The sequence below is a fragment of the Megascapheus bottae genome, unplaced genomic scaffold (assembly GCF_031878675.1).
Source record: "Megascapheus bottae isolate mThoBot1 unplaced genomic scaffold, mThoBot2.hap1 HAP1_SCAFFOLD_40, whole genome shotgun sequence".
Lineage (NCBI taxonomy): Eukaryota > Metazoa > Chordata > Mammalia > Rodentia > Geomyidae > Megascapheus > Megascapheus bottae.
In genome coordinates, this window is record NW_028327715.1 from 172650 (window position 1) to 190890 (window position 18241).

The 18241-nt window shown below is 38.9% G+C and overlaps 1 protein-coding gene across 1 annotated transcript in view; it reads left to right on the forward strand.

Moving 5' to 3' along the window:
• The first annotated feature begins 10099 nt into the window (after positions 1–10099).
• LOC150039263 (uncharacterized) overlaps positions 10100–18241 on the forward strand; it is a 39743-nt gene continuing 31601 nt past the window's right edge. Inside the window, exons 1-2 of the mRNA XM_090327814.1 lie at positions 10100–10144; positions 14852–16588. Of these exons, the coding sequence (XP_090183940.1) occupies positions 10100–10144; positions 14852–16588 (1782 nt within the window). The remainder of the gene's footprint in view (positions 10145–14851; positions 16589–18241) is intronic.

The window sequence follows — 18241 nt, forward strand, 5'->3', positions numbered from 1 at the left end:
CCGGGCCGGTGGAGAGCTGCGATCGCGGAGTCGCCTTCCCGGAGTAGGGCGCCCGGGCCTAGCGCCGCCTGGAGCGGGGTCGGCTGTCCCCGCCCGCGGGGCCGCGCTGGGGTCCTTACCTGCCCTCCTGCCGCGCTCGCACGGGTCGCTGTGGCCATGGCTCCGGCCCGGACCGAGAGGGAGCAGCGGGCGGAGCAGACGCCCGCCAAGGCCCTCCCGCTCTTCCTCCTCCACCCGGACTGCCTCCTAGGCCTGGGGGCACGAGGCGTGGGGCGCGGGGCGGCAGGCTGCAGGGACGACTGCAGAGCCGGCCCTGGCCGCCTGACTTCGGGAGGAGGGAATTCCTGGGCTCCCCCACCCCGCGACTCCCAGACCACGCCCCTTCCCCGATGATCCCTACTTAACCGTGAAAACTATAGGTCATCAATGATATTGAAGTTATGAATACACTGATTATGAAGATTTGATATTTGATTCATATATAATTGCTACTTCAGATTTAAAGCCAGGAGAGCTGCGATTACTAGAAGTAGACAATCGAGTAGTTCTACCAATTGAACTACCTATTCGTATATTAATCTCATCAGAAGATGTACTTCATTCATGAGCAGTACCTTCACTAGGCCTAAAAACTGATGCTATCCCTGGGCGACTAAATCAAGCCACTTTAACCTCATCACGACCTGGGTTATTTTATGGACAATGTTCAGAAATTTGTGGCTCAAATCATAGCTTCATGCCTATCGTTCTAGAAATGGTACCCCTAAAATATTTTGAGGCATGAACATCAAGTATGTCATAGTCACCACTACGAAGCTAAACTCAGCATTAACCTTTTAAGTTAAAGACTGGATATGATATATCCCGTAGTGACATGCCTCAGCTGGACACATCCCCATGATTCATAACCATTCTAGGGACTATAATTTCCCTCTTTATTACCTTTCAAATAAAAATTAAAAATAACATCTTCTTTAATAATCCCACCTCTAAAAAAATAGAGTCAACTATATTTAAACCCTCTTGAGAAACAAAATGAACGAAAATTTATTCGCCTCTTTCACTACCCCTTCATTAATAGGATTACCACCAGTAATCCTAATTATCATATTACCAATATTATTCTACCCTTCAACAAATCGACTGTTCTCCAACCGATTATCTACTATTCAAGCATGGTTGATAAATAATATTATTAAACAAATAATAATGACACATAATCCCAAAGGTCAAAATTGGACCCTGATGTTAATTACCCTGATTATATTTATTGCATCAACAAACCTACTAGGCTTACTCCCTCATTCCTTTACTCCAACAACTCAACTATCAATAAATCTATCTATAGCAATTCCATTATGAACCGGCACTGTACTTTTAGGCTTTCGATATAAAACTAAATCATCCCTAGCCCATTTTCTACCACAAGGTACCCCTATCCCCCTAATCCCAATATTAATTATTATTGAAACTATTAGTCTATTTATTCAACCAATAGCCCTGGCAATTCGATTAACAGCTAATATCACGGCAGGACATTTGTTAATTCACCTCATTGGGGTGCCTCAATAGTAGTTTTCTCTATCTCTCCAGTTGGTTCAATACTAACCTTTATTATTTTGGTTTTATTAACAGTCCTTGAATTTGCTGTAGCTCTAATTCAAGCATATGTATTCACTCTGCTAGTAAGTCTTTATCTACAAGACAATACTTAATGACACACCAATCCCATGCTTTCCATATAGTAAACCCAAGTCCTTGACCATTAACAGGAGCCCTGTCTGCCCTTTTACTTACATCAGGCCTAATTATGTGATTCCACTACAACTCCTATATCTTACTAGCTATCGGATTACTTACCAATACTTTAACTATATATCAATGATGACGAGATATTATCCGAGAAGGGACATTTCAAGGCCACCACACCCCAGTTGTTCAAAAAGGCTTACGCTACGATATAGTTCTGTTTATTATCTCAGAAATCTTCTTTTTTGCAGGATTCTTTTGAGCATTTTATCACTCTAGTCTGGCACCAACACCCGAACTAGGGGGATGCTGACCCCCTACCGGAATCCTACCACTAAATCCTCTAGATGTACCACTCCTGAACACATCTGTATTACTAGCATCAGGGGTATCTATTACATGAGCCCATCACAGCCTTATAGAAGGCAACCGAGGTAACATAATCCAAGCGCTAACAATCACAATTTTATTAGGCACTTATTTCACTGCACTCCAAGGGTCTGAATACCTAGAAACTCCTTTTACTATTGCCGACGGAGTGTACGGATCTACCTTTTTCATGGCTACAGGCTTCCACGGCCTTCATGTTATAATTGGAATAACATTCTTATTAGTGTGCTTATTGCGTCAAATCCAATATCATTTTACATCTACTCATCACTTCGGATTTGAAGCCGCTGCTTGATATTGACATTTTGTAGATGTAGTGTGATTATTCCTTTATGTATCAGTTTATTGATGAGGATCTTACTTTTTTAGTATATCAGTACATTTGACTTCCAATCAAAAGGATTTGGTTATATTCCAAGAAAAAGTAATTAACCTAATTTTATCACTAACACTAAATTTCACCATTTCACTAATTCTAGTCTTAGTAGCTTTTTGAGTGCCTCAAATGAATATTTATTCAGAAAAAGTACATCCCTGTGAATGTGGGTTTGATCCTATAAACTCCGCACATCTCCCTTTCTCCATAAAATTTTTCCTAGTGGCTATTACTTTCCTACTTTTTGACCTAGAAATTGCTCTATTATTACCCATTCCATGAGCCTTCCAATATCAAGACACACAGTCAATAATAATGCTAGCATTAACTTTAATTACTATTCTAGCACTAGGTCTAGCATATGAATGAAGCAATAAAGGCCTAGAATGAGATGAATATGATGGTTAGTTTAAATAAAATAACTGATTTCGACTCATTAGATTATGATTAAGCTCATAACCATCATATGCCACCAACAATATTAAATCTTTACCTAATATTCTCTATTTCAATAACTGGAATAATAATTTTTCGATCACACTTAATATCTTCTCTCTTGTGCCTAGAGGGAATAATGTTAACCTTATGTATATTAATATGTGTAGAAACAACATTAAATCACTACACTTACTCATTTGTATTCCCAATCATTTTACTAGTCTTAGGAGCATGTGAGGCAGCTATCGGATTGTCTTTACCAGTCAAAGTATCTATAAATTATGGCTCAGATTATGTACAAAATCTAAATCTCCTACAATGCTAAAAATCATCATCCCATTACTAATAATTATCCCAATAATCTGATTATCTAACAATAAAATAATCTGAATCTACTCAACATCATACAGCCTAATTATCACAATAGGGGCTATTATTAACCTTATCTCCCCGTATCCAACCATATATTTCTCTCTAATATTCTTCTCAGATATACTATCTATACCTTTAATAATTCTCACCTACTGACTAACTCCATTAATACTTATAGCCAGCCAAAATCATTTATCCAAAGAATCACCCCTATGGAAAAAAACTTATATCACCTTATTAATTATTTTACAAGCCCTCCTAATTATAACCTTCTCAGCTACGGAATTAATCATATTCTATATCTTATTTGAGGCCACCCTTATTCCCACAGTGATTATCATTACACGATGAGGTAATCAAACTGAACGACTAAAAGCGGGCTCATATTTCTTATTTTATACACTACTAGGTTCCATTCCCCTATTGATTGCCCTAATCTGCTTATACAAAATAGAAGGTACCTTAAATTTATGCTCTCTACAGTATATTGTTAAAACTAATGTTCCTGAATGAACAAACAACTTGCTATGACTAGCATGTATAATAGCTTTCATAGTAAAAATACCACTTTATGGGTTACACCTATGACTTCCAAAAGCCCATGTTGAAGCACCAATTGCAGGCTCCATAGTACTTGCAGCAATCCTCCTAAAATTAGGCAGCTATGGCATAATACGCTTATCACTCTTTATCAGTCCAAACTCAGAAAAAATAATTTTTCCATTTATCCTCTTATCATTATGAGGTATATTGATAACTAGTTCAGTTTGTTTACGACAAACGGACCTAAAATCACTGATTGCTTACTCATCTGTCAGCCACATAGCCCTGGTTATCTTAGCCATTATAATCCAAACCCCTTGGAGCTACATAGGAGCTACCGCTATAATAATTGCCCACGGATTAACATCATCAGCCCTATTCTGCCTAGCCAACACAAATTATGAACGCGTACATAGCCGAACTATGCTATTAGTTCGAGGTTTACAATCTATCCTACCGTTAATAGCTATGTGATGATTTTTAATCTCACTAACAAACCTAGCCCTACCACCCACTATCAATTTAATTGGAGAATTATTTATTATTATCTCAACTTTCAAATGAGCCACAACAACCATTATATTAACGGGACTGAATATACTAATCACAGCAGCCTATACATTGTATATACTCATCTCGACTCAACGAGGAAAACTACCTGATCACCTTATGAACCTAAAACCTACCCATACCCGAGAACACTCCTTAATTGCTTTTCACCTGCTTCCCATAGTTATACTTATACTAAAACCAGAACTAATCCTAGGTCCAACATTTTGTAATTATAGTTTATAAAAACACTAGATTGTGAATCTACAGATAAAGATTAAACCCTTTTAATTACCGAAAAAGTAATAGCTAAGAACTGCTAATTCTTTAGCCCCATATATAAAAATATGGCTTTTTTACTTTTTTAGGATAACAGTAATCCGTTGGTCTTAGGAACCAAAAAATTGGTGCAACTCCAAACAAAAGTAATAAATATAATAATTTTCTCCTATATATTTATCTTTATTATTCTTCTAAAACCATTCATATTTAACCTACTAGCACTCAATAAACCAAATACAAGCAACATATTAACTGTAAAATGAGCATTTATCCTAAGTCTAATTCCATTAACAATCTATCTCAACCTTAACAAAGAAATTATTATCTTAAACTGACAATGAATTACCATCCACACTATCAGCATCAACATAAGCTTCAAAATGGACTTTTACTCAATCATATTTATACCTGTAGCATTATATGTAACATGGTCAATTATAGAATTCTCACATTGATATATAAAACATGACCCGTATCTTGATCGTTTATAGACTATCTAAGTATATTCTTAATCACCATACTGATCCTAGTTACCGCAAACAATATATTCCAATTATTTATCGGATGAGAAGGAGTAGGAATCATGTCTTTTCTGCTTATTGGGTGATGATACGGACGAACAGACGCCAATACATCAGCTATACAAGCTATTATTTATAACCGTATTGGAGATATTGGACTAGTTATTGCCATAGCATGATTTTACAAAAACTTCAACTCCTGAGATTTTCAACAAATCCTTTCTATAAAACTAACATCTAATCTACCTCTACTAGGACTAATCATTGCCGCAATCGGAAAGTCAGCTCAATTCGGCCTACATCCCTGACTACCTGCCGCTATAGAAGGGCCTTCCCCAGTATCAGCATTACTACACTCAAGCACCATAGTTGTAGCAGGGGTATTCTTACTTATCCGATTTCATCCACTACTATCAAACAACGCTACAATACTATCGATTATTCTGTGCACTGGAGCAATAACAACACTATTTACAGCCATTTGTGCACTCACACAAAATGATATCAAAAAAATTATCGCTTTCTCAACTTCAAGCCAATTAGGTCTAATAATAGTTACATGAGGAATTAATCAACCCAACCTAGCATTTTTCCACATCTGCACCCACGCTTTCTTTAAAGCAATATTATTTATATGCGCTGGATCTATCATTCACAACCTAAACGATGAACAAGGTATTCGTAAGATAGGAGGAATTTCAAAATCTATACCAATCACATCATCAGCCATTGTAATTGGAAATTTAGCCCTCACAGGAGTACCATTTTTATCCGGATTTTATTCAAAAGACTTAATCATTGAGTCAATAAATACCTCCTATACTAACTCATGAGCAATAATTACAACTTTGGTAGCCACATCCCTAACAGCAGCCTATAGCACACGACTAATCTACTACGTTCTATCAAATCAACCACGGTCTACAACAATCATGTACATAAATGAAAATAACAAAAAACTTACTTTTCCAATCCAACGTCTATTATTAGGAAGTATCTTCGCAGGGTTTATTTTATCTGGTTATATCCAACCAATAAACACTCAAAATATAACAATACCACTGACAATTAAATTAACAGCTATTCTAATCACAGTAATAGGTGTTATAGTAGCCATAGAACTAAACCTAATAACTCGTTATATAAAAATATATCCTAACAACTATAAATTTAATTTTTCAATTATACTAGGATATTTTCCACTAATCATTCACCGATATATGACTACAATTATTCTAAAATTCAACCAAAAAATTGCAACATCATTACTAGATCTTATGTGACTCGAAAAAATTTTACCTAAAAATATCGAATCAACACAAACCTCAATATCATCAGCTACCTCAAACATAAATGGACTAATTAAACTATACTTTTTATCCTTTATACTATCTATAATTATCTTAATGTTAGTTATCATCTAACTCCACGAGTAATCTCAATAATAATAAAAACCCCTACAAGTAAAGATCAACCTGAAATAATTAAGAGTCAATTTCCCAGATTATACATACTCCCAACCCCAATAGAATCCTCACGAACAACCAGAATCTCCTCACCTTCAACACCCAGCAAATCTAACCCTACTACAAAAGAAGACAAATATTTCAACCCATCAGATTCTATAAAAAGCACAATCAAAATAATTTCTAGAACAATACCAGAAAATAACAAAAACCACATTCAAGAATTAGAACTTCATATCTCAGGATATTCCTCTGTAGCCAAAGCAGTAGTGTATCCAAAGACTACAAGTATTCCACCTAGACAAATAAGAAATACTATTAAACCTATATAAGAACAACCATAATATAAAACCACACCACACCCAGCACCCCCACTAACAATCAAACCAAGCCCTGCATAAATTGGTGATGGCTTAGCTGCCACCACAACAATTCCAAGAACTATAACTATTAAAAGAAAATTACTCAAGTAATTCATAATTTCCACATGGATATTAGCCAAGACTAGTGACATGAAAAATCACCGTTGTTATTCAACTATAGAAACTAATGACAATTATACGCAAGTCTCACCCATTATTTAAAATCGTAAATCACGCTTTCATTGACCTACCCACCCCACCTAATATCTCAGGCTGATGAAACTTCGGCTCTCTGTTAGGCATATGCTTAATCCTACAAATCTCAAGTGGCCTATTCCTAGCCATACACTATACATCAGATGCTCTAACAGCTTTTTCATCAGTAACCCATATCTGCCGAGATGTAAGTTATGGTTGACTAATCCGATATATACATGCAAATGGAGCTTCACTATTTTTTATCTGCCTATACATCCATATTGGACGTGGCATTTACTACGGCTCCTACCTTTATAAGGAAACATGAAATGTTGGCATCTTGCTCCTATTCTTATCTATAGCCACCGCATTTGTTGGCTACGTCTTACCATGAGGACAAATATCATTTTGAGGAGCCACCGTTATTACCAACCTCCTATCAGCAATCCCTTATATCGGTCAAGACCTAGTAGAATGGATTTGAGGTGGGTTTTCAGTAGATAAAGCAACCCTTACACGATTCTTTGCATTTCACTTTATCCTCCCTTTTATCATTGCAGCCCTAGCCACAGTCCACCTCCTATTTCTTCATGAAACAGGATCAAATAATCCACTAGGCATCCCATCAGACTGTGCCAAAATCCCATTCCACCCCTACTACTCAACCAAAGACTTCTTAGGAGCACTATTACTGATTATATTTTTCATGACCTTAGTGTTGTACCTCCCAGACAAACTAGGAGACCCAGACAACTATATACCCGCTAATCCTCTCAACACCCCACCACATATCAAACCTGAATGATACTTCTTATTTGCCTACGCTATCCTACGATCTATTCCCAATAAACTAGGAGGTGTTGTAGCCCTAGTCTTATCAATTTTAGTCCTAGCCCTTCTTCCCTACCTTCATACATCAAACCAACGAAGCCTTCCATTCCGCCCACTAAGCCAATTCCTATTCTGAACCCTAGTGGCAGACCTATTTTTACTCACATGGATTGGAGGGCAACCCGTTGAGCCCCCATTTATTATTATTGGTCAAACAGCCTCAATCATATATTTCATCATTATTTGAATTCTTATACCACTAGCAGGCTTAATTGAAAATAAATTACTCAAATGAAGATCGCTCTAATAGTATAATTCCAATACTTAGGTCTTGTAAACCTACAAAGAGGTATAAAATCCCCTTAGAGCGAACTCAAGGAAAAGACTTTTTCATCCTACCGCCAACTCCCAAAGCTGGAGTTCTACTTAAACTATTCCTTGAAGTAAACACCTACCTACCCCACAAACAATACTTAACCTCAATTGGTCTATCTACACTTGTTTATACAATTATTATAACTACCACAAGCAGAGTTAATTTTTATAAAACATTAAAATAATTTTAAACATAATTAAAATATATGGACTTAATACTCTTTCTCTTACTCATCCTCCATTAACTCATTACAACTAGCAAAAATCTATTATATAATAGCACCTTAAACAATATTTTAACTCACATCACTAAACCTAATCACACTAACAATATACGCATGCTCATAATTTATATCACTCGCAACTTACATAATATAAGCACAATCGTACACGTTACATGTACAACTATGCACACTGTGTATAATCGTACATGCTTTATGTATAATTATACATATCATGTATAATTGTACATATTATATGTATAATTATACAGATCATGTATAATCGTACATATTATATGTATAATTATACAGATCATGTATAATCGTACATATTATATGTATAATTATACAGATCATGTATAATCGTACATATTATATGTATAATTATACATATTATGCATAATCGTACATACTCCATATAATACATAAGATTATATAATCCAAAGTAAATTCAAACCCACATGAATATTCAACTCCATTAATATATTAATGCTTATCCACATAAATAACCGTGATACGTACATACCACATCCAAGTCAAATCAATCCTCAACCAAATGACTATCCTTCATATGCCTGTGGTCTCTTGATCTACCTACCTCCGTGAAACCATCAACCCGCCCAATACGGATCCCTCTTCTCGCTCCGGGCCCATATTAACTTGGGGGTCGCTAATAGAGAACTTTATCAGACATCTGGTTCTTACCTCAGGGCCATGGAAACTAAGCAGTCCACTCGTTCCTCTTAAATAAGACATCTCGATGGATTAATGCCTAATCAGCCCATGATCAACATAACTGATCTGTCATGCCTTTGGTATTTTTTTAATTTTGGGGATGCAATCACTCAGCTAAGCCGTCAAAGGCTTGGTATCCTGCAACTCAATTGTAGCTGGACTTTTTAACTAATATTACGCGCTCGCATATTAATCAACAGGTGTATTTTCATTCATGCTTGAAAGACATAGTAATTATTTATTATAAATTTTTATTTTAATTATTTATCATAAATTTTTATTTTAATTATTTATTATAAATTTTTATTTTAATTATTCATTATAAATTTATTATAAAATTTTACCTAAATATTATAAAAATTTTTTATAAAGCTTTCTATACAACAATCCCCCCTATGCCCCCCCCGCATATCTTATCATTTTCTTGCCAAACCCCAAAAACAAGACGACTTGATACGCACCTTAGGAGGTCAGTCCATAACTTGACTGACTCATCCTAATAAATTTTTAAAACCTTAGAAAAAATATGAATATATGAGAATCTCTGTTGCCAGAATTCATACTAAACTTAAGCTTACCTAGGTATATGTACCAATAGTTTATGTAGCTTATAGGTAAAGCAAGGCACTGAAAATGCCTAGAAGAATAGTATCTATTCCATAGACATATAAAAGGTTTGGTCCTGGCCTTTATGTTAGCTGTCAGTATACTTACACATGCGAATATCCGTAATCCGGTGAGTTATGCCCAAAATTTTCTGCGTTTAAGAGAGAAAGGAGCAGGGATCAAGTAGACTAATAACTAGTAGCTAAAAACACCACGTCTAACCACACCCCCACGGGATACAGCAGTGATAAAAATTAAGCAATGAACGAAAGTTTGACTAAGTAATACTGATTTAGGGTTGGTAAATTTCGTGCCAGCCACCGCGGTCATACGATTGACCCGAGTTAATGTATAATGGCGTAAAGAGTGCTAAAACTATTACCTAAATAAGATTAAAGTCTAATTCAGCTGTAAAAAGCATTAATTAAAGCGAAAGTCAATAACGAAAGTAATCTTATCAAATTGCAGCACTAAAGCTATAAAACAAACTGGGATTAGATACCCCACTATGTATAGCCATAAACATAAATAAGTCAATAACAAATTTATTCGCCTGAGGACTACAAGCAACTGCTAGAAACTCAAAGGACTTGGCGGTGCTTTATATCCACCTAGAGGAGCCTGTTCCGTAATCGATAAACCCCGATCCACCTTACCACTTCTTGCTAATTCAGCCAATATACCGCCATCCTCAGCTAACCCTGAAAAGGAATATTAGTAGGCATAATCATTATAGATTAATAAAAAAGTTAGGTCAAGGGGTAGCCAATGAAGTGGAGAGTAATGGGCTACATTTTCTGGAAACAGAACATCACGGAATTCCCTCTGAAACATAGGGAATGAAGGAGGATTTAGTAGTAAATTGAAAATAGAGTGTTCAATTGAATAGAGCAATGAAGCACGTACACACCGCCCGTCACCCTCCTCAATATCACGTACAGCTCACTAATAATTAATTATAAGCAAGTATGAGACTAGAGGAGACAAGTCGTAACAAGGGAAGCGTACTGGAAAGTGCGCTTGGAATAATCAAAGCCTAGCTTATATTAAAGCACCTGACTTACACTCAGAAGAATTCAGACCTATGAATGCTTTGAACTATATTTATAGCCCTATATATCATATATTATATCAATACTTACTTACCTAATCTAAAACATTTAGGAGCTGAAATTATTAGTATAGGCGATAGAAAATAACTGACAATAGGAGCCATAGAGAAAGTACCGCAAGGGAAAAATGAAAGATTTAAAAAAGTATAGAAAAGCAAAGATTAAACCTTGTAACTTTTGCATAATGAGTTAACCAGAAACTAAGTGACAAAAAGAGTTATAGCCACTAACCCCGAAACCAGACGAGCTACCTATGAACAGCAATTATAGAGCCAACTCATCTATGTAGCAAAATAGTGAGAAGATTTGTAGGTCGTGGTGAAAGACCTATCGAGCCTGGTGATAGCTGGTTGCCCATTAATGAATTTTAGTTCTGCTTAAAACATACCACCCGTATAAATAAACCTAATGTAAGTTTTAACGTTAATTTAAAAAGGTACAGCTTTTTAAATAAAGGGTACAACCTTATTTGGAGAGAATACATCTAATATTACAATAGTAGGCTTAAAGGCAGCCATCAATTAAGAGAGCGTTGAAGCTCAACCACTTAAACTATTCAATATTAAGTAAATAATATAGAATCTCCCAAAAATAATAATTGGGCTAATCTAGCAAAACCTAGATGTGATACTGTTAATATGAGTAATAAGACTGACAAGTCTCCTGGCACAAGCTTGTATCAGAACGAATATATCACTGATAGTTAACACAGAATATTATGCAATCCACAACTATAAACTTATTATCATATAAAGTGTTAACCCTACACTGGAGTGCCACTAAAGAAAGATTAAAAGATGAGAAAGGAACTCGGCAAACAAAAACCCCGCCTGTTTACCAAAAACATCACCTCTAGCATAAAAAGTATTAGAGGCACTGCCTGCCCAGTGACATGAGTTAAACGGCCGCGGTATTCTGACCGTGCAAAGGTAGCATAATCACTTGTACTTTAATTAGGGACTTGTATGAATGGCGTGAGGAGGGTTTAACTGTCTCTCCCATCTAATCAATGAAATTGACCTTTTCGTGAAGAGGCAAAAATCTAAAAATAAGACGAGAAGACCCTATGGAGCTTAAATTTATAACTCTTTACAGTTAATAAATAAATCAAACATGAGACAATAAATAACAAATAACAGAGTAAAAAATTTTGGTTGGGGTTGAGAAATGTATAGCCTTAACTGTAATTCCCAGGATAGCAGAAATGACTCCATCTTGTGTAGCAGCTGCAGTTTAGTCATAAAAAGAAATTGAAAAATAACCAGCAAGATGCTCACGGTCAGAGTGACCGAGAACTGAAATTGTATAGACAGGATAAGGAGTAAGATAAGGAGTATGTGAATAACATGTTATGACCAGAAGAAGGACACGTAAGCCCTTCTCTAGCCAAAAAGGAAAATTCCACTACTGCCCAGAATAAACCCCCAGCCTTATTTGAATTAACCAATCCCTACACTGTAACCATGCTTCTGCTTCTGTAACCATGCTTCAGCTACCCATAAATACTCCCCTCTCCCCAGCCTCGGCGCGCAAGTCTTCTAGGAGACTTTGTCGCCCCGGACGCCCGTGTACCCAAATAAACCTCTTGCTGTTTGCATCCGTCTGCGTGGTCTCGTTGCTCCTTGGGAAGGGTCTCCTTCTGGAAGACGTCCCGCTGAGTCGGGGGTCTTACATTTGGAGGCCCCAGCGAGATTGGAGACCCCCACCCAGGGACCACCGACCCACCTCCGGGAGGTAAGCTGGCCAGCAAATTTCTGTTGTCTTTTGTATGTCTTGTCTTATGTTAAGAGTATTTCTGGAATCTGTGACTCGGCCGTGTCAATCTGTATTCTGGCGGACCCGTGGAGGAGCTGACGAGCTCGTACTCCCGACCGCAGCCCCTGGGAGACGTCCCTGAGGCATCTGGGGTCAGATTTCTGACCCGTCTGGTTTCTCTTTTTGGGGCTTCGCCTCAGTCTGAGGACTCTTCAGTCCAGCTGATAAGGGAAACATCTGGGTTTCTTCCAAACACCAGTTTACTTTCGGTTTTGGAACGAAGCCGCATTGTGAAGTTTTTTTGTCTGTTGTGTATTTTTGTTTCTTGTTTTAATTGTGACGGGACTGAAACTGACTACTAACATGGGACAGACTGTGACAACCCCTCTAAGTTTGACTTTACAGCATTGGAAGGATGTGCGGACCGTGGCCAGCAATCTGTCAGTGGAAGTCCGCAAAAACAGATGGATGATTTTCTGTTCTTCTGAGTGGCCAACTTTTGATGAGTGTGTGTGAATGAGTGAGTGAACATGTTCAAGGTTAAATTATCAGCATGCTGTATAAAACAATGGAAAAATTTATACTTGAAATAAAAAAAAGGCAATTGGGTAAATCTAAGTCTAAACTTCAAGAAAATTATTAGGTTAAAATGTTTTACAATGTCTCAAAGGGTTATTGCATTGTTTTAAAGAGAAACTGGTAAAAAGTATTTTCTAAATGAAATTTGCATTAAAAAATAATTTAATATTGAAATGCATAGAGCTGTTTACATTGTAAACATTGTGTCCTGTTTAGCCCAGAGGTATTAGGGAATTTGGAATCTATTTCCTTAAGTTAAAATTTGGAGATAAATATTAGGAATTAAAATGTAAATTTATTTATTAATGTCAGAGACTTTACCTAAGAGAAAGGATGGGAAAACTTAGGATAGTCCTGTGTGACCATCTTGGGGGGTGAGAGGTGAACTGGCAAAGGTGCAGCTCTGGGTTCCCATGGTGGAAAAGGCCCTAAGGGAGGGTCCACGCATGGTGAAAAAAAGTAAGCTGGCACGAAGGCTGTTTATCTAAACCTGGTCAGATGGACTGCGTGGACCATCTTTGTCCTTTTTCTTTGCAGACTGACACTGAAAATCTGATGGTAAAATGTGGATGATGTGATTAATATTTCTTAAACTGCCCCCTAAAATGTATTAAATCAGGAAAAAGGGTTTTAAAAGGAATGTTTAAAGGTTTATCTCCTTATGATTTGGTTTCATGCTACTTTGGAATTGGATATATTTTTCAAAAGAAGGAAATTAAGTCTGGACTTTCTGTACACGGATGATGTTTGTAGTTCTTGCATTAAGGAAAAAACTTATTTGAGTTTAAACTGTTGCTGGAGTTTTAGGCAGTAACCTAAACTGCAGGAAAAAAAAAATGCCTCTCCAAAAAGGAAACCTGAGAAACAGCCCAAGGTCCTACCCCCAGATGAATAGATTTTAGTGGACCTGGGATGATTGCCAACAGTTATTGCAGGCGTTGCTGACATCTGAAGAGAGACAACGCGTGTTCCTGGAAGCCCGGAAAGATGTACCGGGTGACAATAGGCGCCCCACCCAGTTGCCCAATGAGATAAACGCTGCTTTTCCTCTAGAGCATCCTAATTGGGATTTCACTACTTCTGAAGGTAGGAACCATCTAATTCTTTATCGCCGGTTGCTTATCACGGGTCTCCATGGGGCCTTCAGGCGCCCCACCAATTTGGCTCAGGTTAAGCAAGTGAAGAAGGGAAGCAGTAAGTAGGGAAGAGGGACAGAGCAAGTGAAGAAGGGAAGCAGGAAGTAGTGGAGAGAGAGAGAGAGAGTTAGCAGAGGGACAGAGACAGAGAAGAGAGAGAAGAGAGGCTAAGAAGGGAGGCAGAAGAGAGAGAGAATGTTAGGGACCGGAAAAGAAGTAAGGAGATGAGTAAGTTACTGGCCACAGTAGTGACAGGACAGCGACAGGATAGACAGGGAGGAGACAGACGGGGCCCGGCCCAACTTAACAGACCTTCCCCTCCGAGACGCAGACTTCACCTGGTTCACAGACAGCAGCAGTTTTTTGGAGAACGGAGAGCGGAGGGCGGGAGCGGCTGTCACCACTGAGACTGAGGTGATTTGGGCCGAAGGGCTACCTCCTGGGACATCAGCTCAGAAAGCCGAACTCATTGCCATGACCAAGGCCCTTCAAATGGCTGAAGGTAAGAGACTCAACATCTACACGGATAGCCGATATGCATTTGCTACGGCTCACATACATGGAGAAATTTATAGAAGAAGGGGCTTACTGACCTCAGAGGGAAAGGACATTAAGAACAAAGCCGAAATTATAGCCCTGTTGACTGCACTATTCTTGCCCAAAAGACTGAGCATTATGCATTGCCCGGGCCACCAGAAGGGGGAATCAATGGAGGCTAGAGGCAACCGCCTAGCAGACAAAGCGGCCCGGGAAGCTGCACTCCAGGGTCAGAGAACTCCACAAGTGCGAGTCCTCCCAATGACAGAAAAGTCCCTCTGCAACCTTCCTCCACTCCCATACACTCCAGAGGATATTGAGTGTCTTAAGAAAATGGGGGCGGCCTATGACCCCAAACAAGGACAATGGACTTTCGATGGGAAAACAGTTTGGCCTAAAAAGTGGACTTTTGAATTTATTTCTAATCTCCACACCTTAACCCACTTAAGCAAGAATAAAATGAAGACCCTCATAGACCGGCAAGAAAACTTCGGCCATTTCTTGGGAAAAGATGAAGCCCTGCAGCGAGTATCTGATCAGTGTTCTGCATGCGCTCGGGTCAACGCAGGGCGGGCCAAAATTGGACTTGGAGTCAGAGTGAGAGGACACCGCCCAGGTGTTCATTGGGAAATTGACTTTACAGAAATCAAACCCGGACAGTATGGCTATAAATATCTCTTAGTATTCATAGATACTTTTTCTGGGTGGGTAGAAGCCTACCCCACCAAGCATGAAACAGCCCGAGTAGTGACTAAGAAACTACTGGAAGACATTTTTCCCAGGTATGGCATGCCCCAAGTACTAGGAACAGACAATGGGCCAGCATTTGTCTCCAAGGTAAGTCAGTTGGTGGCCAAGTTATTGGGGATTGATTGGAAGTTGCATTGTGCTTACAGACCCCAGAGTTCAGGACAGGTAGAAAGAATGAATAGAACCATAAAGGAGACTTTAATTAAATTAGCCATAGCAACTGGCATAAAGGATTGGGTGTCCCTACTCCCCTTAGCCTCATATAGGACCCGGAACACACCGGGCCCTCATGGACTAACTCCCTTTGAAATTATGTATGGAGCACCCCCACCTCTTGTAAACTTCCCTCATCCTTATGTTTCTGATTATGCTAATAGCCCCTCTTTCCAGGCCCATTTACAGGCTCTTCAGATAGTCCAGAAGGAAATCTGGAAACCCCTGGCGGCGGCATATCGGGAGCAGCAGGACAGGCCTGTCGTCCCGCATCCCTTCCAAATTGGAGACTCCGTGTGGGTGCGACGACACCAAACCAACACAGTCCTGCTGACAACTCCCACCACTCTCAAAGTAGACGAGATCGCTGCCTGGGTCCACGCCTCCCATGTGAAAGCGGCTCGTCAGGATCAGGACAATTCCGTCAACCAGACCCCAGAATGGAAATCTGCAGCGCACCCCCAACCCCTTAAAGATAAGACTTTCTCGGTTGTAATTTTCTCTTGTTTACTTCCCTTACTGATGGCCTCTAATAGTCCATATACCCCCAGAAACATGACCTGGCAAATCAGGTCCCAAATGGGAGAAATTGTATGGTTAACTACTGGGACCCACACTCCTGGCACTTGGTGGCCCAGCCTTACCCCTGATTTTTGTCAATTGGTTGCTGGAATTAATGAAGGAGGATGGTGGTTTGTGTGCTGTTTTAAAAGAGGAATGCTGTTTTTACGCAGACCAGACAGGAATTGTACGGGAAACTATGAGTAAACTTAGGGAAAGACTAGCAGAAAGAGAGAAGGAATTCCATTCCCAACAAGGATGGTTTGAAAGCTGGTTCAATAAGTCCCCTTGGTTTGCAACCCTCTTGTCCACCATAGCAGGTCCACTCATTATATTCATTTTGATTCTCACCTTTGGCCCTTGTATTCTTAATAAATTAGTCCAGTTTGTAAAGGACCGGTTATCAGTGGTTCAAACCTTAATACTTACCCAGCAATATCAGCAAGTAAAAAATAAAGAGACAGTCTTCATTGAATGAAAGATTCCATTCAAGGAACCAGAAGAAAATGGGGGAATGAGAAATGTATAGCCTTAACTGTAATTCCCAGGATAGCAGAAATGACTCCATCTTGTGTAGCACCTGCAGTTTAGTCATAAAAAGAAATTGAAAAATAACCAGCAAGATGCTCACGGTCAGAGTGACCGAGAACTGAAATTGTATAGACAGGATAAGGAGTAAGATAAGGAGTATGTGAATAACATGTTATGACCAGAAGAAGGACACGTAAGCCCTTCTCTAGCCAAAAAGGAAAATTCCACTACTGCCCAGAATAAACCCCCAGCCTTATTTGAATTAACCAATCCCTACACTGTAACCATGCTTCTGCTTCTGTAACCATGCTTCAGCTACCCATAAATACTCCCCTCTCCCCAGCCTCAGCGCGCAAGTCTTCTAGGAGACTTTGTCGCCCCGGACGCCCGTGTACCCAAATAAACCTCTTGCTGTTTGCATCCGTCTGCGTGGTCTCGTTGCTCCTTGGGAAGGGTCTCCTTCTGGAAGACGTCCCGCTGAGTCGGGGGTCTTACAGGGTGACCTCGGAGCGCAAAAAAACCTCCGAAAGACTATTTTCTAGACTTACAAGTCAACAATACACACAAGTCTTATTTGATCCAGAAAACTGATCGATGGACCAAGTTACCCTAGGGATAACAGCGCAATCTTATTGGAGAGTCCATATCGATAATAAGGTTTACGACCTCGATGTTGGATCAGGACATCCTAATGGTGCAGAAGCTATTAAGGGTTCGTTTGCTCAACGATTAAAGTCCTACGTGATCTGAGTTCAGACCGGAGAAATCCAGGTCGGTTTCTATCTATTTAAACGTTTTTCCCAGTACGAAAGGACCAGAAAAACAAGGCCTACTTAGCCATAAGTGCCTTAATAAAATACATATGATATTCTATCAATATGGAATACAAAGCCAAATATTAACCAAGAAAAGGTTACAGTTAGGGTGGCAGTGTCCGGTAAATGTATAAGATTTAAGACCTTACTACCAGAGGTTCAAATCCTCTCCCTAATATGTGTTTTTAATTAACTTTCTAAGCCTAATTCTACCGATCCTCCTAGCCATAGCATTTCT